Below are 25,121 nucleotides of genomic sequence, written 5' to 3' on the forward strand. Positions count from 1 at the left end.
CACTTCTCACTTCCCTTCAGTACTGAGAATACACGGGGATTCAGCAGATGATTGAAAAGTAAGACGGCAAGTTCGCATGCTTTCTACAGCTCGTAGTTACGTACAAGGCGACACGACTTAACTTGCATGAAGTTAACTGCCTGTGTCCTGATTAAAGTCGAGGGGAGTGGCCCTACAAAGTAGGCAGAATCGACGTGGATGGTGTACCAGGGTGCGTGAGTCTCTAGTACGAATGACTGCTTGTAAGGCAGACCCTTTTCTTGGCACCAACAGCCCTTATAAGGGCTACCTCTCATTATTGTCTTAGGTGACTGTACATTTAGGTTCTCATTGACTACCGTACACTTACCTACATTTGGCTCAGAATTCATATCTTGACTTCTATGGAAATTACATGAAGATAAATTATCAACACTTTTGTGCTTTAATGAATGACTGTCGGCATGCCCTAGGTTCGTCCTCGACAGCAAACGCTACTTTTTATGCCTTTACAGGCGGTTGGACCCTTATGAAACATAGACTACATACACACATTGGTAATGTTCAACTTTTAAAAAGCGTGGGGCAGTTTGTTTTTATAATTTAGGTAGTTTTTCTATCTTATCCTGAACACTTTTTAATATCAATAAGTATTATTGACCAATCACCATAAAGAAAGACATTCTTTAGAAATATATTACTAATTCAACGCGACAGTGAAAAAATGAGCAAAACGTCACACATGTTTTACATTTCTAAAGAATTAAACAGAAGCACTAGCTGTGCATTTTACAAGATCAAGTTGATCATATCACCTATATCATCCTGATATAAAATATATCTCATTCTACAGAATCTAGTATTTATAATATTCTCCTAAACATGCCATTATTTATTGTATTGTTTTCTAATTATCTAAACTTGTAATATAAAACGCGGTCTGTTACTCGTATTTATAAATTTACCGACCAGATGTCAATAATTTACAGCCAAATTTTTTGTGCTAATTGTAATGCGTGTCGTAAATCTTTATAAAAGCTTTAAATTTGGTAACATAAATAAAATGTTTGTTATGAACACAATTTCGTTATTAATGTAAACAGACAATAAAAACAAAAACCTAATCTCCAATCATACTCAGCTATTGAAATATTATAAAATGCTTTTATTAAGCGCTTTATATACTATTAATGTGTTTATATATATGTATATACACAATTAAATGTTAAATAAAATACAAACAAGTTGTTATTGCTATGTATTGACAGAAACATAGATAACATGTTATCTCAGGTATAGTATTTATGCGCAAATACCTGTCATTGATAAAAGAAAGAAGAAAATCGTAACATTTTGTGTAGGAAAACAACTATCCGACACTCGTACAGACTATAATACACTGTCACCTTTTTAAAATATAGTTGCTGTGTTTTTATTTATACATGTACATGTACTGAAATCTGTTTATCTCTCTTTACAAGACAGGCAAAATTTAAGCGGCGTAAAGGTTAGATCAACGTACACATATTTTACATTATTGGCCATAGCTTTTAACCAAAGTATTATGTTTAATGATGTACTTTTTTTTACTTTGATGTCAGTATAATTTACAATCCATAGTTAACTGATGTGCTTCGTTCTGTGCAAATATACCCATACTTGTGTATAACTGTACAAATGTACCTAATCATACATTCTCTCACTTAAAGGAACTCCACAGAGGTTCAAAAACCTAAAACTTGAGTAAAAGCATAGAATTTTTTTTTTACCCAGATCAGCTGAGGCACGCAAAACAGGAAGACATGCAACAAATAATTAAGAAATATACTCAAAAATGAATTAAAACGCGTATTTTGTGCTATTTTTAATATGATTGGAGTGAAAAGCGTTTAAACGCTTTTCAATGTTGGGTCATTTTTCACAATTTGAATAATTATCATGGATAAACTGCGAAAGCGAATTATCTAAAATTTTGCACACAAGTTACTGATCTAGACCTACATCAAACTGGGCATTAATCTCGAAAAAATATTTCCAGTCTCGTCATGTCAAAAACCTCAGTGGAGTCCCTTTAATTTTAATATAAGTACATGCACGAGAATTGCGACAGAAATTTAAAAACAAAACAACAACAATTACTAGTGCGTTACAAAAAAAACCTACTGAATATTCATAGACGCTGACAGGGAGCCAGTCGATTATTTTCCCCTGTTTATAGCAGAGAAATACTTTTAGGGATTACCTGAACAAGCTGTTCCATAAATTGAAGACAAAAAATACAAAAAAGAGAACATAATAAACCCCAGATATTGTCGTCTACACCATATCTTTCCCGCCTAAAATAAATAAACTTTTATTGCATAGAGATTGACAAACAAGTTAGTTACAACATATGTCGCATGCCCATGTTTACAAAGCACCATTGAAACGATAAAGCAGAATGGTATCTATTTTTTTTACTTCTTCTCATTAACTTGGTGCCTTTTATAATTGGTCAATATATTGAAATAAAGACTCTGACGGCGTACAAACGTTATCTGATAAAACAAACATTGATAGATGCAGATGTTACCGCGACACTTTAGGCATATCAAACACTAGGAATATACAGATCTTTTATGTACTTATTTCATGCTGAATTATTGCTGATAAAGAAGTAGAATTATTAATTTGAGAGAGCATTGCACAATTTATTTGCAATATTTGCAATTGGACGAAAAAAAAATCTGCATGTAATCATTGTGAACACACGGTGAACATCTGATATATACAAAGTTCAATTATATATTAAATAAATGCACATTATATCAGAACAACACAGGTAATGGGGAGTGGTGGCCAAGTTATTAATGTCTTTGACTCTTAAGCAAGATTTCGTCGGTCAAACTTCCTCTTATTTTATAGTTATGACATCAGTACTGGTTAGTTCAGAAAGCAATCTTGATATAGATTTACATAGGTTGAAAAAAGTATTACAATTGAGAGAGAAAATGAATATACAAATTATATATTGCTACTGAAAAACCATTCAATAACCTTTTTTTACACTTTTTGTAGTTTCTTGCATTATAGATTAAAACAATACTTTTATAACATGACACACATAGTCATTAAAACGTTTTTGAATCTATTCATAAGTAAAATCAATGTATTCCCATTTTACATGATCAAATTATTCATACGTTTATGATTGAGTACATGCAGCACAGACGTCGCCGCGCAAGTCATGACGTCATTTCGACGTCAACGTAATTCAGTAAAATTTTCACTCGACAAAAACGAAATGATTTTATACATTTCCTCATTTTTTAAAGCCAGGCTTGTTGGAACGGCTTGCATTCATAGAGTATCTGTCAATATTCTATTAGTCGGAAACTTATCATGCCGGAGCTTGGTTGTTGAAATTATATAAAACTATAGCTATACTGAAATTGTGCAACTGTTCAAATAACTAGTATTATAGCATAAAATCGACTATTTTTCCCTCTTTTGCCCATGTTATAACGGGACCAAAACCATGTGTTAACATAGTCACGCGCTCTTGTTATAGCCCGGTTTCACCTATGCGCAATACATACAGGGCCCAGTAAACAAATAAACAAAAAATGACGATTTGGCCTGTTTGCCGAAGAGTCATGCGCTCTTGTTATATTGAAATTTATTGATTCGAGGGCCTCAGTCGCATATTCAAGTAACTATGCCGGAAAAACGGCGTATAGACATCGGTGCTAATCTTGGTTGTCGCCCTTTCTAAGAAACGGACAGTTGTCAATGTAAACAAATACAGTAGAATCTACCTGTCATTCAGTTTAACACTCCGATTAACTTACAAAACTAGATAACACAAAATTAATATGAGAAAATGTTTTTATTTATGTTAATGTTGATAAATGCTCTTTATATTTCTTTGAGAGAATAATGCTTAGTGCCTGATTTTTTTTATAAACTTGTTTGCTTGAAACAAAAACCGATTCTGATGTCACTGATCCTTTTTCTACCGTCAATCTGAAATCATTCTAAGAATTTCTGAGGGTCATGTTTTGTCTTGGGTAGAGGGTAGAGTAATGTAACGTTTTTTTTCTTGAGATAATAAATCTCCAAAGGCCAAGCTTTGTTAAATCAATTAAAATTCAAAATTTCGTTCGGTTCCGAGAATTTTCCAAGTTGTTGGCCCCGGAAAAATGAAACGCATACGTAAAACATAGAATTGGATAAATACCGTCCAAGCTCAAGACTTTAATGCAATTGTGTTTTGTATAAACTATACATCACAAATCTGTTTGAAAATTTTATGCTATAATAGCGTCAACGCACGTTTATTTCGTGTTATAAAGTCTGCAGAGTCCCTCGGAACTGTTGGAGCCCTCGCCCTACCGGGCTCGGGCACCAACCGTTCCTCGGGACTCTGCAGACGTTATAACACGGAAAAACGTGCGTTAACCCTATATAAACAGACATTGAGAAATAAACAATTTACCGTGTTGTAAGTTTTTTTTTCTTTTGTAGTGGTCTTGAAATTAACCGATAGATAACCCATGTACATTGGATACGGAAAAGGTATAATGATATGCATATTGTGCGTTTTATATACTAGTAATACTGACTAATTCTGTCTTTAAAGTATCATTTATATAGTGATTTTACAAAGTTCTACACAATTATGTAAAAGATTGAAAAAGCATTCGGTATCACTCAACGGTATCAGGCATTTCGGGTGTAGGCCGATTCGGAAATCAAAATGCGTTTTGGAGTTCCGAAGCACATGATAACTTTGTATATACATGTATTAACTGCTAATTACACCAGACTGTTGAAAATGGATATTTCATAACGAAAGGCAACCTTATATAATTTAAATGATGAATGGACCTATTAGATAACTTTTTCATCTAAATGTTTTAATCGAACAATCATGACGTACCAGGCCCTCTCCAGCAAGATTAGGTTCCGATTATCGGGTAACAGAAGTTATAGATCGGGTGTCACCTGAGAACAGTCAACAGTGACAAGCATCAATATATCTCATTTATCAAATTTCAGAAATACCGTTTTAGGGAAACAAATATTTCACGGAGGCGAGAAGCACCCGAATCACGCGGCAATAACCTGATGCCAAGGTGACATTTGTCACACACTTTAGACCAATGAAAATTCAGAATGGTGCTGATATGCCCGGATGTTCTCGACATATGGCTCACTTGATTAGTATAAAACACAGCACACGCCAACTAAACGGCGGAGTTGTGGTCGTCTAGATACATAAGAGGAAAGTTTAATATTTTCGTGTTTTGATAGAATATAAAAATAAAACGGGCATATAGGGAGAAAAGTAAAGGACGATTCGGATGACGGCGGCTACCATGGGCATTTTGCCTTATATTTTACTCCTTTCACTAACGCCGACTTTGATGTAAGTAAATTGCAGTTTATATAAAACTTATTTCATGGTTAGTTTTTTTTTAAAGAACAACTAAATCTATTAGATATCCTATACTTATGAATAGTGACAACGGTTTTACTTTATTGAAATAGGCAATCTTTGTAAAAGAAAAATAAATAAATAAATAAATAAATAAAATAAATAAATAAATTAAAAAAATAAATAAATAAATAAATAAATAAATAAATAAGATATAAGCTATTGCTTACAATGTCTTAGTAACGTGCTAGCATTTTAGTAGGCTTTCGAAATATTTTTTTGCAGATTGTCGCTATTTTTCGTATGATCTGCTAGATTCACTGATGTAGTCATTTAATTTCCATTTTGTTCCGACATGATAATTCTTGATAAAAATAATGATGTCAAACTAAAATGCAGCTCAGGCACTTTCAATCCGTTAATGTTATATACTAGGTAAAAATGTTCAGGATTTTAAAATCTACATAACAAGTGTTGAGTTTGTATATATATTAGAATTTCTTATTGTAAGTATCAGCTTGGTTTTAGGTACATTATGCCTTAGAGACGAGTACAATTTTAATTCTTTAGAAAGTGTTATTATAAGCTCCGTAACGGTAAAATAATAATCTAAGAGCATGTAAGATGGTTATTAACTTAAATAACTGCTAAAAGTGAAATCATTTGTCAAAATATTAGCAAATTGTAAACAAATTAGTATTTTGACTTCCATACAAATACTAAATTACTTTAATTGTACTAATTGGTAAAAAAATGACCAGTGAGTTGGCGAACTACTATGGGGTACCATAAATGAAAAGCTTTTGTGAAAGAATAATAAATAAAATAAAAAGAACACTAGGGCCATTAAATATTTGAAAATAACCGAAAAATTAGCTAAAACTACCACTTGTTATTAGATCTGTGATATACAATAATAAAATGAAAACCTTATTTCAAACTCTTTTTTGCTGCTTATTTAGCATTTAGAATATACAACGTCTTTAAAACTCCAATAAGAATCGCTCTTATTGTATTGTATACAATTCGAACTATTTTAGAGGCATTTGAGTGCATAGGCTTCAAAAACATTTATAACTTGATTCCGAGCCGTTGTATCACTGATTTTTTAAGTCGTTCAAAACATTTTGTCAGCTTATATATTATTCAAAGGATAAAAAGTATGTTCGGACCTGGTTTCTTAGGCCTTTTATTATTTGATATTTTAGCTGATGATTTAGAAGTAAGGCCGCAAGGTCGCTCAATTCTCTATTAAAAAAAAAGAGAAATATGTCCTTACAAAGTGATTTTTCTACTTATACTTCAATGTAAGCCGCGGTTTATATCAATTAACGAAAACTGAATCCATTTGGATAGGAAATATTGTTAATATTACGCTTAAAGAAATAATCTAATTAAGGTAGTCTTACAGTGATGCTTTCCCGCCAAAAAATTCTAACATCGTCCAATATCGTAGCAAATTGGTTATTTCGGAACGTTATTTTTCTAGAAATACATGTACTGGACATTAAATAAGTAACTTTCAAACATCCTTTATCGCTTTGTATTAAATTCCGGTTATAAACGGTAAGAATTATTGAATACCGAAGAGTGTGTAAAATTATGTGTTTTGAGTGTTGTTATATTTTCTGGAAAATTTATCGGTATTGAATACCGCTGACGCCGGTGCGTAGTAGCTTGAGAGATGTTGCAATTTTTACAGTATCTCCAGCTAATAGACTCAATCAAACCGAGTCTGCAATTTTCACATACTTTTGGCGTTTTCCTTGCTTCCGGAGAATTTTACTTTAACGATGTTAGGGAAAGGAATCATTACAAGCATGAACAAAAAAACATATATAAAAGAAGAAAAAATAGTAATAAATTTAAATAAACAACAACAATGGTTGATTGAAACGGGTATCTGTCAGTTTTGATCATTTCAAAATGTTCTTATTTTTATACCTTTACTTCAGTAGATTCATTTTATCATTAGTTCGCAACTCGGGTTTAAATTAGCAAGGGTATTTTAGATTTTTAAAATTTTATATGTAGAGACTCTAATTAGTATGTAAACTTTTGAGTCTCTTGTTAATCTTATAGATTGGCAATGTGCATTTATATTGTATTTTATATGTATTTTAACTGTGTACATTGATGAGACTGTAATAAACTAATAAATAAATAAAATATATACTATTCCGGCATTGTTATCTTTAAAAAATATTATTTGACAGTAACAATAATCTTAATGATTATCACGCAGATTTTGAAATAATTTATAATCATCATGTTTTCTTTCATTTACTGGTATGTATAACAACTGCAAACAAAATTAATGTTTTCTTTAAATTAAATAGAATATATGTTACTTGTATGTTGTTTTTTCGTCTCCGTTGCGGCGAGATGTTCCAAGTGCTTATGTAAAAAATAATAAGTGTATACATGTACATGTTTAAGGCAGTCTTTCATTGTCTACCAGTTATTTTACTTCTTTGCGCTTAAATCGAAGTCCGGATATAAGGAACATATTTTGAATATCCCAGTACGTTTGCTGTACGCAGATTTTCTGTTTTTTGATTACAGATACACTGTAGACAACACTCACACCTGCAACAATAACGAGTATGTTACCATAGATTCCGTGCAATTATGTTCCAAGTTTATAGATTTAACCCTTGAAGGATGGAACGTAGACAAAGCAAAGTCGAACTTTTCTTCAATGTCTTCAGCTGAATTTTCAGCATACCTGTCCGACGCATTTAGTTTAAAAACAGACAACAGAATGTGTACTTACAGGAAGTAAGTGTCAAAAACTTTTTCTTTTGTTTGATTCTTTTTTCTCTCTCCATTTTAACCGCTACATAATGAAATGTAAGTTCTATTCTTTTCTCTTTAAAACCTATTCATATGAACAGTTTGATGTATATTCAATTCATATGTCCTTTGAAAAAAAATCACTGTTGACAATCTATTATAAGACAGATGATGTTAACATTAAAAGTACCACGGGCCGAAAATAAGTTAAAAAACAAAATTGAACCGCGTCATGACAAAACCAACATAATGGGTTTGCGACCAACATGGGTCCAGACTAGCATGCACATCCGCGCAGTCTGATCAGGATCCATGATGTTCGCTTACCAAGTCTATTACAAGTGGAGAAACTGATAGCGAACATCATGGATCCTGATCAGACTGCGCGGATGCGCAGGCTGGTCTGGATCCATGCTGGTCGCAAACCCATTATGTTGGTTTTGTCATGACACGGCTCAAATCATTGATAATAAGGTAGAGCAGATATTTTTGTTGATGTCGTGTTTTGTGATTTTATCGCACATTTGTCGTTCGGATGCGCAGCATTATAACACGGGCTATGATATAATGCTTCGTATCCGAAGTCCATACAGTTATTTCACGATATATTATTTCTTGATAAATTGTTGACATCATGATTTTTTTGTATTGATATCTTATGAAGAAATATTTTGTAGGAATATGGTGCAAAGTATACCAGGATGTTGTGGTGGTTGGGAAGGAACCGATTGTCTGACACGTACGTTCTTGTATTATTTTACCAAAATAAGATGTCGTTCTGCTGAATTCCATCTTTAAAACTTCTTCTTGTCTCAAGATAAACAAAAATAGTTCAAGAAAGTCAAACTTAAGAAAATTCTGCCAAGCTTTTATGAAAAGGATTCAAGTGATAATTTTACATGTTATGTGCAATTTATGTGCTAGTTATTTTTTCTAGCAAAAAATTATACAGCATACAGTTAGGTTGTATTTTAAAACTTGTGTTTATCTTTTATCTGATAGCTGTATGCACTCCAACATGCTTACACGGAGAGTGTGTTTCCCCTGGTGTCTGTGCCTGCACCAACGGTATGAGTGGATTGTCTTGCGACGAAAGGCCAGGTAAGATCACATAAGAGTTACCGCGCCTGACTCCTTTTTGTCTGGGTCGTTCCCAATATATTAATATATTAAATGCTTAAACTTCGTGTTACCTGATATTTTTTATATTATTGATATTATTACATTTTTTTCTTCTTTAGTATTGTTAAGAAAGGAATTCGTTATTTACAACCAATAATTCTAAAATAATGTGAAAAGTCAAACTTAAAAAGTTTTATAAAATTACGTTAATAATAATATTAAATAATGTATAGTAGCTGAAAAGAAATCATTTTTATGAATTATACCGATAAAAATCTGAAATCCTTTTATCTAGTATGAAAAAGATAAAAAAAACCCACCGAATCTTCGTTCACAGGAGAACGACTTAAATAGCAACTATCACAATGTAAATAATGAATTAAACTGAACATATACTCTTCAGTGACCGCTCATCATTTGCAATACTGCTTTAAAAATACTAAACAATGTTCCGGGGAGAAGCTTGAAGGACTGGACTATGAGGTCACAGAAGAACAATGTTGTGAGGCTGAAGGGGGCTCGTGGGGGAGAACAGGAATGAACTGCACAATCTGCCCACCAAAAGGTAAATAAATCTTACGGTGAATGGTGGCCTAGTATTACCATTTTCTTTCTTCAGATAACACAGGGATTGTGCCACGTTTACTCATGTGACAACAATCGGAAGTGGGTTTGAAAGTGCTTTAACTGAGCTAAAAGCTTTTTCATAATCGTGATTAAATTATGAATAAACTAAAACGTATAATTAAAAAAAATGTTGGAGTACACTCTCTGACAATTTAAAATTATGAAGTTAGTCAAGATTCTAATACGAGTTGTTATTTCACAAAATTTATTTATCTTATATTAAATGTATAATAGAAAGTCAGGTATAAAAAAGATTAAAAAGAAAGTAATACAGATACACGTTATATCTTTACGTATTAAATTTTAAAGTGACATTATGCTCATTTTTTCGCTGGCAAGTTTAATTGAATTAGTAACATATTTCAAACGATTGGCTTTTTAATAGTTATGGACAAATAACCGATGATAAAACTGATTCTAAAACAGAAACAATATAAATGTAAAGAAGAAAAAAAACTGCTCTACTCTTTTTCATACATTCTGAACAAAATGTATAGACATATCCGCTGGTGACGTGGATACTTGATAATTTTTCAAATGGATTTTTATTTTTACCTGTTCACAACTGACAATCTATACTTGGATGGGCATAATGTTACTTTAAAGGAAATCCACTGAGGTCTAAAAGGATAAAATTATAAAATTTGAAAAATATATACATAAATCAAGTGAAACACTTAAAATGAAAAAGAATCTATACAAGGTTGATAATGAAATATATTTGAATGTCAATTTTTTTGTGGGATTCTTTCCCCGATTTATGTTAAAAGCGTCGCAATTCTTTTTCTATTTTTTTTTTCATTTTTGGCTCATTTTGCCCAAGAAAAAATATCATACTAGATAATCGGAGCGAAAAAATGGTCTAAAATTGTGCACATAAGTTATTGGTATAAACGTAAATCAAATGGTACACAAAATTGATATCGAAAAAATATTTCCAGTTTCGTCGTGCCAAAACACCTCAGTGGAGTGCCTTTAAGTCAATGTAGAAAAACCTACTTGTAGTGCATGTTTGTATCTAAACTTTTAATACTATTTTAAATTTATAATTATTGATATTTCTACAATAAAAAAGTGTTTTATTACAAACAAACCCATTATTTCATACTCCAGAAATAAATGTTAATGGTAAGTCATTCAGTTTAGATGCGATAACATATGGTTCCCATCAATTATTTGTTAATGGGCCGATACATAACATTTTTTTTCTTCGGACTAAGACAGATCCTTACACAAAGTACCAATCAAATCTAAGATATGTACCCCCACGATACAAAACAAACTTCTACCGGTACAGTTTCAATGCGCACTTCATTTTACAGTAGATTGAGAATTTGGTAGAAGGGTGAAAATATGTTTTATCAGATTTAGCCAAGAAACAGAGAAACCTCAATGACTTAAAGTTTTATTGTGAATGAACAACGTAAATCTTACTTATTGAAAAAAACTTAACACTTATTCTTTCAAATTTGTCATTAAATGCATTACAAGCATATCAATATGTAACAGAGTTACGATAATAGTTTTACGTAATATAAGTCAAAATATATAATGTCATCAGCAAAGTTCAACTTAACATGTTTCAAATATACTGTAAAATAGGAAATTAATGTTTACTTCTGTAAGAATTGATTTCCAAAGCTATTTGAAATTTAAATCCTTCTCCGAACATAATACTTCTCCTACAAAAACATCTGATTGGTCAATTTTTAAGCATTTGAAAAAAAACAACATTACAAAAACCACGAATAAATAAAATACAGGTCTGTTTTCCAATGTTAAGCAACATTGTTGTATACAAATAATAATAGTTGGGAACCATATTTGCAATCAGTAATTTCCGTTCAACTGTGCATTCGTATGTGGTTCCCAGTATTGCCTGTATTCTTTGTAGCTCAATATTTCAGGCGTCAATAAAAACGGGAACCAATACGTAAATTACGTAATAAAACGGAAATTACCGATCGTAGTTATGTATCATCTAGTTAGTACTCTAAAATATGTATATATAGCTAATATAGACATATATCAGATACATATATCAGATACATATATCAGATACATATATCTTAATTATATCGAACACATACTTATAATTTCTATCAATTAGCAATAAGTCAACTAGGTGAACGCATAGTTAATTTTACAATTAGTCAACTAGGTAAACACATTGTTTATACAAATTAGTCAACAACTTGAACTCATTATCATTTTCAAATTAGTTAACTAGGTGAATACATTGTTTTTATCAATTAGTCAATTAGGTGAACGCATAGTTATTTTTTGTATCAATTAGTCAACTAGGTTTAGTACATTTTATTATTTTTGTTAAATACATGTATAATGTTCAGATAAATCAAGCACATGCAGTGCATGTGTGGTAAATAAAACGCAAACACACTTTGTGAAAGGTAACTCATCTGTGTAATGTTGAGATGAGGTGTTTGGGCTCATTTTGTCTTCTGTGACGTCATCTCTTCGTCATTTCTTCGTGCACACAATTTCAATGTATAGCTGGGGTGGGTGGCCTTATTGACCATATCATATATGTTTTATTTCTTAAGAAACTGAATACTCTTTCATTTCTGTCAAAAATGCAAAAACTCTTTTTGATGGCGTTAGAAATTGTAGATCGGCAATATTTTAGATATATTTTCAAGATGACATATCGGTCTCGGATTCATTAAATATCCAGCAACTCTCTGTGTTTTACACAATTTATATAAGCGCCAATAGGTCCCTGAGCATCTACGGTATTATACAGGGAAATTATTTTATGTACGGTAAAGACCGAAGTTTGCAAATACAACACACGGAATATTTTACATAAAATGTATATCAAATTATGTTATGTCATCTATATCAAATAGAGACCAGCAATGACGCCGATGATATTCATTGTGTTAGCTTTGGGACACTACATCGGACATTTGACGGCGTTATGTACAACTTTGACGGAGGATGTACGTATAACATGGCATCAGATATGGAACATTACTGGCAGGTTCAGATCCAGTCAACAGGCTGTGGATATGATAACCAACCCTCAGAGTGCCGCAAGGTATGTAGAGTAATTAGTGCTCGATTTAAGCTTCTCATTTAGATGTTGGTTTGATCCTCGGGCGAGACGTAATTTCTTCCTGATAATTTTTCTAGGACATTTGTCATTTGTTTATTTCACCTGACTCAGAAATCATATATGATGTGTCCGTCATCAGCGAGGAAATTCCGTCATCTCCTTCAAAATCTAGTCTACCTACTTGTACTTTATCACAGTATTGCTGAACAGAGCTATCATGATTTTTATGATATTTAATCAAAGCGCTGAAAGCACTGCTTGGACGCAATTTTGAATGAACACAGAAAGTTGATGTCACAACTACCTTCCTGCGTCCCATCTTTAATCTGTATAAGTCGTTTGTTTTATAATAATGATTTAAATTGTTCTTCACGAATGGTATCTTTTAAAAGTATCTGTGAATTTACTGACATTGCGTCTTTTCCGGAAGGGTCTGGTTTCAAACCTTTGATTGCAAGAGACAATAGATATAATTGTTGAGTCTAGATATTTAAATATCTGCAAAACGGTGATCTCTGGTAAGCATTTAAATCAGTAAAATTACATGAAAATTGTTCTGCCTGTTCGAAGTAAAAGAGTACAGGGCACAGGTAAAATGATTTACTATATACATGTACACCATATAATAATTTTGATTATCCTTTTTTTCTAGGCAATCGTAATTACTTCAACTGGTACCCAGATTAAAGTCGACAATGGTACAGTCACAATGAGTGGTGAAGTTATTCATGTCCCGGACCAGGATTCAGTGTCTGTTGGCCAGAAAAGTAAGTAAAACATTCAATTTGTTTCATTCTAAATAACTTTATACGTTACAGCGTATGGTGCTTGAATGTTTAAGATAACCTGGTAATGTATTATGAAGGTAAATCATTTTTTTTTCAAACAGTTTTTTTAGCTTTTTTTTTCAGATCTAAAACATTTGACATAGTCAAAGAAAATTGAGATACTAGTACTCTTTAATAGCCTTGCCACCAGGCGAATCTCCGACGTGTTTCCGAAGATTTCTTTAACATGTTTTATCATATTATTTTTACAGCCATGTCTTTGTACAGAGAGAGCGAATTCTTGTTCATTTACTTCCAAGGTGTTGTCGTAAAATACAAAGTTAACAGCGTATATATTCACATTGAACGATTCAATAATAGGACCATTACTGGGCTTTGTGGGAACGCTAACTTTGACGTCAGAGGTAGGAAAACTGAAAAAAAAAAAAGAATTCGTTAGCTTTAAACTTTCGATAACGTCGCGTACTTGTGTAAAATAAAACCTTTATCATGTGTACTTGTCCATCTTTCATTTTAGAGATATCCATTTTTAAATGTTAGTGAATACTTTGATATATGTACCGACTGATGCTATTCGACAAGAACATGCCGACTCAGTCTGCACTGGTCCAGTCTGCACTGGTCGCAATGGTTAAATCAGTTGTCGCGTATGGGTTAAAGTAAATTATACAAATTTCTATTATTGTTATATTCATAATCTGTTACATAATTTATAAAAAAGAAAGAAGTAATAATTATAAAGACAAATATTGGATATATCGTACATTGTATTATAGACCGTACTGCATAGTTCAATTTTATCTTATTTTTCCAGTTCATGTACTGTACGTACATTTATCCAGTATAGTACAGTGGGTTTAAAAGCCATTCCGATATGTACCGCTATTACGCGATGTCTTATTTCCGAGGGTTCTGGCCGAATATTGAGGTTTTCATTGCAGAAAAAAAACTATAATAATAAAAATCAAATACACCTAGCAGAATAAAAATTATCATGGAGATTGAATGTGTATATTAAGACATTTTCTTTTTCGGAGATCAGGAAATTATTCTATTTTGTGCTGGTTTCGTTTTCAGATGACTTTGGTGCATATTCAGAAGGTTTCGAGTTTGGAAATGCTCAGAAAATCAACATACCGAATTCTCCACCAGTATGAAATGACTTTTTTCAAGCTTACATAGAAACAATATAAATATAACTTAAATTAAGAGAGACTTATTTCCTTAATTTAATACAGTAGGTCATTTAAGCTGGACAATAATTTTATTTCAAAGTCAATATTTTGAAGAAACTTGGTAACGGTTCTCATTTGTTTGACGAAAATTTGACCCTGAAAAAAAGAGAATATCTAAATAAATGGTAAAAAATGCTAGTGCAAATTTATCGAACACTGGTAGTGCGATGTTTTAAATGTATGTAAATAGAGGACTTTTAATAACATGCTAAGCTTCAAAACACTTTGTACATAATATTTTTTTCTATTCAATTGCTTATGATAAATTCTATAATGTACTATATATTACACTTGGAGCATATGCTTCGTAATTTTAATTACATGTGACAATTACTTATTTTGTATGCAATTTTAGTGTTCTGCTGCCGGATACCCAGTAGAGAAGCAATGCTCAGATCTCGCAAGCTCACTGGAAGCGGAAGTTGCGTGTAGCACAATATATAGTATCCACACCGGAAACTACGTAGTAAGTTTTTTTTCTCATATTTATCAAGCAGCCGGTGAACAAGATATTCCTTTGCTCCTTGTCGATTCGACGCTTATATTTATCTTTACGATACGGAAAATGTCGATATTTACCGAAGTGCCATAAACCTTTTACGTTCAATGCTCAATATATACTTTAATTGCAGGTGCATCCTAAAGAGTATTATGACATTTGTGTCCGGATGTATTGTACTGGGCATGGCAAAGAAGAGAAAGAGTTAGCTAAATGTTCTGTTTTGGAAGCCTACGTTTATGAAGTGTCGTCTTATGGGCTAGATGTCTCGTGGAGATCATCTTACACGTGCCGTATGTATAAATATGATTTACACAGGGAAAATGATCTCAAATTAACGAGGAAAAGCAGTAATAAGTATATATAAGATTGTAACATTTAAAGCACAGTATTCCCCGACAAAGAAAAATATAAAAAAAATCTTCGTAAGAAGGGGCAAACATAAGTTTTTTTTATCGTAAATCGCTATAACCGTAGTACTAATTGTCCAAAAGCAACAGATTCAAAAGTTGGTTTAGGTAAATGCTTATAGAAATTTACTAGTGGAGATTTAAATGACTTCAAGTATTAGAGCGAGGTACCGCAAATTGTAAGCGTGACGTACCGTGTTCAAAACACACTCTTTTAAATTCAAAGTTCCTAGATTTGGTTCCCTCTTCCCTGATCCAACCAGTGGGTTAATGATTGTACAAACGTATGATAAAAGTTCTACCAGCTTACTGAAGGTTGACAACTGGACGCATATGAACACTTTCTTGCATAAGAAAACCACCAATCGCTAACCTATTCATGTAGTGGTAGCATTAAACATCATTTCAGAACAATCAGTCTTATACTTTCAGCGGAGAGAAAGCCTTTTGACCTCTCAATTAAAACAACCTAACCGAAAACAATACATTTTTGCCTTATCTTTTTAACCTTAAATCTACAAGAATCGAAAGTGATTAGCCCTTGTCAAGTGTCCAAACCAGCCTGTGCATGGCTGACATTTGACCATGCTCTATGCTCGATACTGTCTGCTGACTATATATGACTAACTTATATTTCTATCTGTATTTCCCCCAATTACCAATGGAATGTTTCAGAAATGAACGCGTCTCAATGCCATTTAAAATGTCAGCATTCTAAGGATTACTTGGACTTTTTACATATTCTTAGTATCATTAACATAAACATTTCTTTAAATATATTTTTATGAATTGATATATTTTAAAAATCATTAAATAAATTACTTCTTTTAGCCAAGGAATGTCCAAAAGGTATGACGTACAGTCAGGGTAAACCATTGTGCAAACGCACGTGCAAAAACTTGTACATGGCGGAGCTGTCACAGGATGAATGTCAGCAGACGATATCCGGTTGTGAATGCGTCGGGAATACGTTTCTGAACAACAACAACGAGTGTGTCGAAGCAGCCGACTGCCCATGTATACACTATGGCAAATATTACAGCAAAGGCGATACTGTCATGATGGATTGTAACAAATGGTATGTTATTTAGTCACGCGATCAATAGTGTATTCACGTGATACGATGAACACGTGATACGTGACAACCTTTAGGACATTGTAATTACTTGTTTTGATATCATTTAATTATTTCACTAGTCAGGCTTTTGTTATTAAATACTGGATGTAACACGTCTGTTTTTGTCTCTGACATTACAATTCCCCGGCTCTCTTTTGCGCCAGAACTTTCCCATTTTAACGCACGAGACACAAAAATGTGTCGTCATTGAAAAATGGATGTCGTCACCTCAGATAGAGCATACACATGCTGTAAATCTTAAAATATTGCATACAAAACTTTTTAATTTATTACATTGAAAAGATAATTATTAATATTTTAAAGATAATTGTTTATCTGATATATCATAAAGATAATTATTTTGAGCAATATTTTAATTACCGGAATTAAGATGTTCTTTTCTTCAAAATAACAAAGACTTCTTATTGTTTTACAGCACATGCGAAAAGGGGAGATTCGTGTGCGAATCTAACACGTGTTCTGCCACCTGCTCTTTGATTGGTTACAATCATATATCTACATTAGATGGCAAAGTGTACGATTTTGACGTTGGAAGCAAATCATGCGAGTACACAATGTTTAAAGTGAGTATTTCCGGACGGCCTTATAAATACACTCTTTTTGTAAACACACAACCAATAAGAAATGATATATGGGCTTATCCTCACTAAACCATTCATATGCTATCTAAATGTTTGACATTTCAGACTACGGACAAAGCGAGAAATGAAACTGGTGACGTATTAGACATTACCTTAACTATGAAGGAATGCACTGGCGTCACTAACACGCGCTGTGTTTCTGGAATACAAATACAATCTGACACGGAATCCGTAGAGATTGAGCTAGGCAATAATCCCTCGGTGTACGTTGACGGATCGTTGTGGGAGTTACCTTATGTTGGAAGAATGAAAGTGAAACAAGTCACTACAAAGTTTATCTACGTTGAAGGAATCGGGTTCACTTTAGTGGTTGATAATGGTCTGACTATATACCTAAACGTACAACCTTATTATGAAGGAAAGGTAGTTAGATTTTATACCATCTGTTTGTATTATACCAAATCATTTTAATGTCATTTTCATTAGTGATTTTGAAAAGGAATTGATTGGCTGTAATGAAAAGGAATTGATAGGCTGTTACAATTTACGTTTAATAGATGCAAAACTAGTTGATTATTTTAAATACATTTAATGGGTAGCATATATATAGCTTAATCTTTTGTGGGTACCAACACTTTAAAGGTCAGATTGGGAATTTCCATCGTTACTTGTTTAGAAAATATGACATTTGTTGCATTAGTCTATGCAACTACGACATTAGCTTGATGTAAAGCTTCGTCGCATTTAAATGTGGGGGACTCTTTCCGAAACTAAATCAACAAAATAAAGTGAGTGAGCGAGTATAACCACTCTCGCTCGACATAGGCCCAAAAGGTCAAAGTCAAAATTTACATGTAAAGATATTCTAAGTACTTGTCCTATATAAAAGGTAAAACGCCACAAAAAACCCACTAAAAACAATAAACTGTTGCAAAGTTTACAGCTTTAAAATATTTTTGGGGAACATATTATTTCTCTCTAAGTTTAAATTGCGCATTGCCCGTCTTGGCAATCTCGTTATTCCTCTCTTTATCGATATAATTCGCAGTCTTGTAACAAATCATCGTCGGATACCCACGGCCGAACCATTAACATTTGCATGTTATGTGACATGTTTATCAATCGTGGGTATCCGACGAAGGTAACAAATGTAATTATATTATTAGTGAACGTACAGAGGATTCTTCAAGTTCTCGTTTTATCCGAGATTGCACGAGAACACACATATCACACGTTCCCCTTGTTTCTACCCTGTTTTAGGTGACTGGTATGTGCGGTAACTTCAATGCTTTGGGCGACGATGATTTAGAAATGCAGGGCGTGGGACAACCTAATCCGAACTTTGTTGTTTATGGCTATGGAACACCTAAGTGTAGAGGCGATGCACCTGTAGAGCTGATAGATTCATGCATGTTCCAGTACCAAATGGTAGAAAATTTGCCCTTTTTATGACCCATTGTTTGCTGTCCCTTTATCTGAACTATTGCTTTAGTCTATAATCATTTTATCCAAAGGAAATGCTTATTAGAATAGACAAGCATCTGTTAAATGGGTGGCTTTTAAATGGCTCCTCGTTGATAGTTTTTAATGGAATTACACAAAAAATGTCATTTAATGATCTTCGTCAATCGTATAATGGACATACTATGAGTCCATGACAATTTGGCTGGAAATCTGTGTTTGTTTTTACTGTAAAGTTGAAAATCTAAAGAATATTTTAATGCTTACTTATTGTCATATGTTTTACTTAAATGATTGTTGCACAAGTCTGTAAATTGAATTTGTAAACAGAATATATTTTAGTATCATTTTTGTAATAACTTTATAATTAAAAACTTTTTATTGCAGTTATATTTAAGTAAAACTATTATAATCAAATGCAATTGAATTTGAATTTTGACGGATTTAAATGATTTGAATAAATTAAATTTATATTTGGCATTAAGACATGTAAAGTATATTATTTGAACTCATAAAATTGAAAATTTTCAGGCGGATTATGCTGAGACAGTTTGCGCGCATTTGTTAAATTCGGAATTTATCGGAGAAGCCCGACAATTTTTGGCGGGGGCTATATTAGATGTGAACTACTTTTATGATCGCTGTAGACAGGACATGTGTAGGAACGAGAATATGGACGTTATGTGCTGGTGGACAAGCGCCTTGTCAAAGGCAGCAGAAAATTTTAACCTCCATCTTGACTGGAACTTCAATGAGCATACGAAGTATTGCGGTAGGTTTATTGCTGTGTTATATTATTTTCTTTTCTGGTTTTGTTTAAACTTGATAATTTGTACAATACACTAATGTAAAAACCCTATGCTTTTATATGTTGATACTAAATATGAGAAAGTCGAATTTTTTCATGAAACCAACAAACTTCAAACTGGAATTATGAAAAAAAAAATACATTAACAAACAAAACAGCAACGACAATAGCAGCAGCAGCAACAACAACAAAAACAAAAATGCAATAAAAGGCAACATAGAAAATCATGCAATCAAACCTTTTAGAACCTACTAATATAATTATATAAACTTGCAAAACGGTTAACAACATGAATAATAATACTACCTAAATGTCTGCCTCAACAGCTTAATTCAAGTCGGGCTTGTCTTCTTAACCCATGTTTCCAAATTTGCTGTAATTTGTTTCGTGTGTTTTGTTATATTATTGTTTATAATTGATTGTAGAGGACAACGTAAATAACTGTCATCTAGTACGTGGATCAGTGTACAGCCGGTGTGTGTCTCCGTGTAAAACATCTTGTCGCGATTTACAGGTACGTACGTTTTGGTCTTACGTTGTCAGTTATAAAGATTTCTAACAGGTTATTTGCCGACAAATTGGGTAATATCGCAGATAACTGTTAACCGGTCATATAGCATGTCATTTTTTTATCGTTTTTCAAATTACATTGTACTGCATAATTGGTATGATTTGAGGATAAATGAAAAGTGATTTATATCGTATTAATCGTTCCCAATAAAGATAAACGTAATGATTGACGTTAACCACACTTGTGCAATATCAAACGTACATGTTTTATGTTAGTACCAAAATGCTGCAAAATTATATACTAGTACTCTCTTTTGAAAATGCCTTAACATATCAATACAGAATTGTAGATTATAGATGTAGATTTTCAAAACATTTCGGGGGAGCATGCTCCAAGATCCCTACATATTAGTTTCTTTCAAGCCACGCCCTTACATGTCTTACTTTAGGATTCTCATAAAAATATAACTATTAGTTGTATAGATATATTGACCCATAAGTTATGTCAAATTCAAATTCTTTTTTTTATTTGTTTTTGTATTTCTCGCGTGGTATATACATGTTCCTTTTAAATTTTATTTTACGTTTGCATTACATGTGTAAAATAAAACACACATATTATTTATAATATTACAATACAACTATAAAACTTTTCCTATTTTCTTTTTGAATTTCGTCTGGTTCGCCCAATAGGCAGAGCGTTGGACTGTGAATCGGGCGATCCGAATTCAATTCGTGGACTATGCAGGCCACTTTTGTCGTGATTGATCATGAAATTCTTTCTATACAGTCATTCGCACTGTAAATCTCTGCTATCGCATGTACAAAAATAATCTGTTCCTTGTGAAATGAAGGCAATTAGATCTAGTACTGGCAAAGTGTTTGACAGTGCGGTGGCTGAACTGTGTGCTTGTAAATTCAATGGTTGCTTACTGCCGTGATCAGAAATGAAACCACTATAACGTACTAATTATGATTTTACTATACCACAATAAAACCTATTGAATCCGAATATTCCTTTCATTTGTTAAGAGGACTACTGATTGTAAATTTTTTTGTATCTTTTAAAGGACGGCGACGACAATTGTGAAGCAGATTGTATCGAAGGATGTCATTGCCCTGCCAATCAATATGTTGACGCTTTCTACACGTGCGTGCCAAAAGAGAAATGCACGTGCTATGACGAATACAACCGGGAGTACCGGAAACCGTATGACATCGTACAAAGGAATTGTGACGTATGGTAAAAGCATTTTGCTAAAAAATATTTCTGTAAAACAATGATGGGTTTAAGGAACTCCACTAAGATCCAAAAGCCTAAAACATAAAATTTCTTACAAAAATGAGCCATTAAAACAGAAATATATGCAAAAGATGATCAAAAATTATACACAGAATTTAATTGAAAGTTGTATGTTTATGCCATAGGAAGACCGATTCGAGTAAAGATTTGAGTAAAAATCGTTACATTTCTTTTAAAAAAAAAAAATCATAATTGAAATAATTATTCTGGAAATACGGAGTGAGCGAATGATCTGAAATTATGCAATCAAATTATTGGTCTGATCTTACATAAAACTTGAAAATTGATATCGAAGAATCATTTAAATCCTGTCACGACAAGAAAAATAATGCTCAGTGGTCTCCCTTTAAAGTTGCTTCTTTTATATTATTCATACATTTTTGTTTACACCCTCTATTTTGGATGTTGCCATGTGTCTTCATATACATATATTCTGCAAATAAACATTTCGTAACTTTAGTAGCTTAATACGTACTGTATTTTAAAACACTTTATTTCATTTTGAAACAGCACATGTATAAACAGCACATGGGATTGTATAGAGAAAGAGGGATGTAACGAAGACGATTTCTGCCCGGGCAATCAGATATTTTTGAAGGGGAACAGTTGCCCTTACACGTGTGAAAACTACGATAAAGAAAATCCGACAGCATGCAGTGTTGAGCTGCCTCATTACGGCTGCGGTTGTGAAGATGGTTTAGTGATAGGTCATAATGTAAGTCATCATCATCAACATCATCATCATCAGCAGCAGCAGCAGCATAATCAGCATTAACTTCAAAAACAAAAGTCATCATTATTACCATTAACATTAAAGAAATACCATCACTACTAGCACCACTGTTATTGGCACATCATCATCATCATCATTATCATCATCATCATCATCAACAACAACAACAACATTCTCAATATCATCATCATAATCAGCATGAACTACAACAACAAAAAACATCGTCATTACTTTTATTATCATATAAAATATCATCACCACTACTGTAATTGTTACAACCGCCAGTCTTATCATCATTATCATCATCATCGACATTATCATTATCATCACCACCATTATCATTATCATCATTATCTATACAACTTAAATATTACTTTTTACTACGCATGCTCAAATTTAAAAATTGTGTACTATGCAAGCGTTAAAATGTAGATGAAGAAACGTAAAAAAAAGTTTATTTTCCTTTTCATGGTTATAGGGAACATGTATACCGTTTGAGAAATGCCCTTGTGTATATGGAAGTTCGGTATATGGAAATGGTGAAACATTAATAATCGGCTGCAAAGTCATGTAAGTAAGACATAATAAAATACATGTAGTATTTTGGTTCTGTTGAGATAAACGTTCGTATTACAAAAGTTCTGTCATGATTAAACTAACAGGGTGTGTTCTGTAAAAGTACTAACTTGTCTGCCGCAAGTAAATCTAATTTCTTCATGTATATAAATTAGATATGCTAATATACGCTATGCCATGCCATCTATGCTAGCGCTGGGAAGGGCTGGGCAGGCCAGCTCAGAATTGGTAAGGTGTGACATAGCATTTTCCATATGCTATATCATTTATTGATAGAAATGCATTGATTTTCTCAAACGTTAAACATTTGAGACTATGCTACACATTTATGCTAAGTGAAATTATACCGATTTCTAAAACTGAAAGAGTAAATAAAATGGCAATATCTGAAATTTTTAATGAGATGCAAAATGGAAATTGTAAAATTTCAGGCTCTGTGAAAATCAAGGATGGACAGTAGTAGAGGAGAACGAATGCATGGGTAAGTCTATATAAAGCTTTGTTAGAAATGTAAATTTTGGTGTGGGCGTGGCCATTATGACCATGTGGTAGTCCCTGAACTTAATTTCATGCCACTGGCTGTCTCGATTTCTATTCCTATTTTTTTCTGAAAAAATATGAAGCTTTTTATTATAAGTAATGTATGTTCTTTTGACTGTTTCACTGCTCATACCCAGGAGAATACACGAAGGGACATGCGCAGTCTCTCCTTTCTGTGGTCAGACCCCCCCCATCCCTGTCAACTTTCATTGTATTTTTTAACATTTCATCAAAAAATGAGACATTCATTTTAATCAAAACTTGATGGTAAATGATTTTTTAAAAATTCACATGTTAATGGATTCAAATCAAGTTTATAAGCCACTCGTGTTGAAATGTTAAAAGGTACTGAGAATTAATACAGGCTGAACAAGGCGGGGTCACGGACTTACCCTCGGGTGTCTGTGTTTGAAGCCAACTCATATGCCTAATAACATACCAATTTTATCTATGTTGCAGCAATGTGTTATGCAGCAGGTGACCCCCACTACCAAACATTCGACAACCGTCGATACTCGTTCCAAGGAAGTTGCAGTTACACCATGGCTAAAGCTATTGATGGTGATAACAGTTTCGAGGTCACAGGTAAGAAATCAATGAAATATTTTCACTAAATAGCTATCTCTGTCATTTACTCAGATACGTAAATGAAAGAAGATTCCCATTGCTATAAATAGATAAATTATAAAAAGAGAGAGCATGCAGCTTTTAATATTTATAAAACGATATATTCTATATCATGTACGTTGCTAAAATCTATAAAAAGATGGTACCTATTGCTATCATATATATAATATCAAGACGGAAAGGAGGTACCTTCGAATATCAGAAAATACTTAAGGATATACCCATTGCGAGGCCTGACACCAAAATTCATCTAATTAAAAAAAGAAGGAATTTATTTTCTATACTTCCACTTTTATCTTCTGCAGTTGAGAACATGCCTTGTGGAAGTAGCGGTGTGACATGTACGAAGTCTATTTCAATAACCATTAATGGCATGACGATGAAATATGTTAGAGGGGAGAGTATAAGGCGTGTGAATGCACTAGAGTACGAATCAAATGGAGTTGTGGTCGACAATATCGGGGGCGAATTCATGACCGTTATATGGAAAGGAATGGGCTTGATTTTGAAGTTTGATGCAGGTAAGAATGTACAGAAATGTTAAGCTTTTATAATAACTGACATGAATAGTGAAATACTTTGATTTATATCATGTGCTATTTCATTATCAGTCGAAGTTTATATACATAGGTTATTCTAACACTTAATACTCACAGTTTTTTGTCCTTAATGCACAAATTCAAATAGCGAAGATTCAGATTCTTTACAAGAAAAAAGTCCTTTTTACTGGTGTGGACATAGCCTAATCCATTGTGTTGTATAAAGTGTACATGTATAAATGTATAACTGGTTGATCAGAGTTGACCAAAGGTCACATACACAATGTATATAAGAATAGTTAATGTAAATTTCTTTTCTCACAGTTGTCATACATGTATTATTATGATTTC

The 25,121-nt window shown here is 32.9% G+C and overlaps 1 protein-coding gene across 1 annotated transcript in view; it reads left to right on the top strand.

Moving 5' to 3' along the window:
• The first annotated feature begins 5,198 nt into the window (after window positions 1-5,198).
• The window catches only part of LOC132747463 (mucin-2-like), a 58,488-nt gene continuing 38,565 nt past the window's right edge, over window positions 5,199-25,121 (top strand). Inside the window, exons 1-23 of the mRNA XM_060736855.1 lie at window positions 5,199-5,389; window positions 7,964-8,179; window positions 8,872-8,933; window positions 9,197-9,295; window positions 9,720-9,881; window positions 12,814-13,004; window positions 13,675-13,789; window positions 14,062-14,214; window positions 14,888-14,961; window positions 15,401-15,511; window positions 15,678-15,837; window positions 16,786-17,032; window positions 17,508-17,655; window positions 17,779-18,096; window positions 18,934-19,101; window positions 19,666-19,906; window positions 20,368-20,456; window positions 21,523-21,695; window positions 22,266-22,470; window positions 22,967-23,058; window positions 23,496-23,545; window positions 24,064-24,189; window positions 24,537-24,752. Coding sequence (XP_060592838.1) covers window positions 5,325-5,389; window positions 7,964-8,179; window positions 8,872-8,933; window positions 9,197-9,295; window positions 9,720-9,881; window positions 12,814-13,004; window positions 13,675-13,789; window positions 14,062-14,214; window positions 14,888-14,961; window positions 15,401-15,511; window positions 15,678-15,837; window positions 16,786-17,032; window positions 17,508-17,655; window positions 17,779-18,096; window positions 18,934-19,101; window positions 19,666-19,906; window positions 20,368-20,456; window positions 21,523-21,695; window positions 22,266-22,470; window positions 22,967-23,058; window positions 23,496-23,545; window positions 24,064-24,189; window positions 24,537-24,752 — 3,481 coding nt within the window. The 5' untranslated portion in view covers window positions 5,199-5,324. The remainder of the gene's footprint in view (window positions 5,390-7,963; window positions 8,180-8,871; window positions 8,934-9,196; window positions 9,296-9,719; window positions 9,882-12,813; window positions 13,005-13,674; window positions 13,790-14,061; window positions 14,215-14,887; window positions 14,962-15,400; window positions 15,512-15,677; window positions 15,838-16,785; window positions 17,033-17,507; window positions 17,656-17,778; window positions 18,097-18,933; window positions 19,102-19,665; window positions 19,907-20,367; window positions 20,457-21,522; window positions 21,696-22,265; window positions 22,471-22,966; window positions 23,059-23,495; window positions 23,546-24,063; window positions 24,190-24,536; window positions 24,753-25,121) is intronic.

This window comes from Ruditapes philippinarum, unplaced genomic scaffold (genome assembly GCF_026571515.1).
Source record: "Ruditapes philippinarum isolate M1 unplaced genomic scaffold, ASM2657151v2 ctg3827_1_1_1_1, whole genome shotgun sequence".
Classification (NCBI taxonomy): Eukaryota; Metazoa; Mollusca; class Bivalvia; order Venerida; family Veneridae; genus Ruditapes; species Ruditapes philippinarum.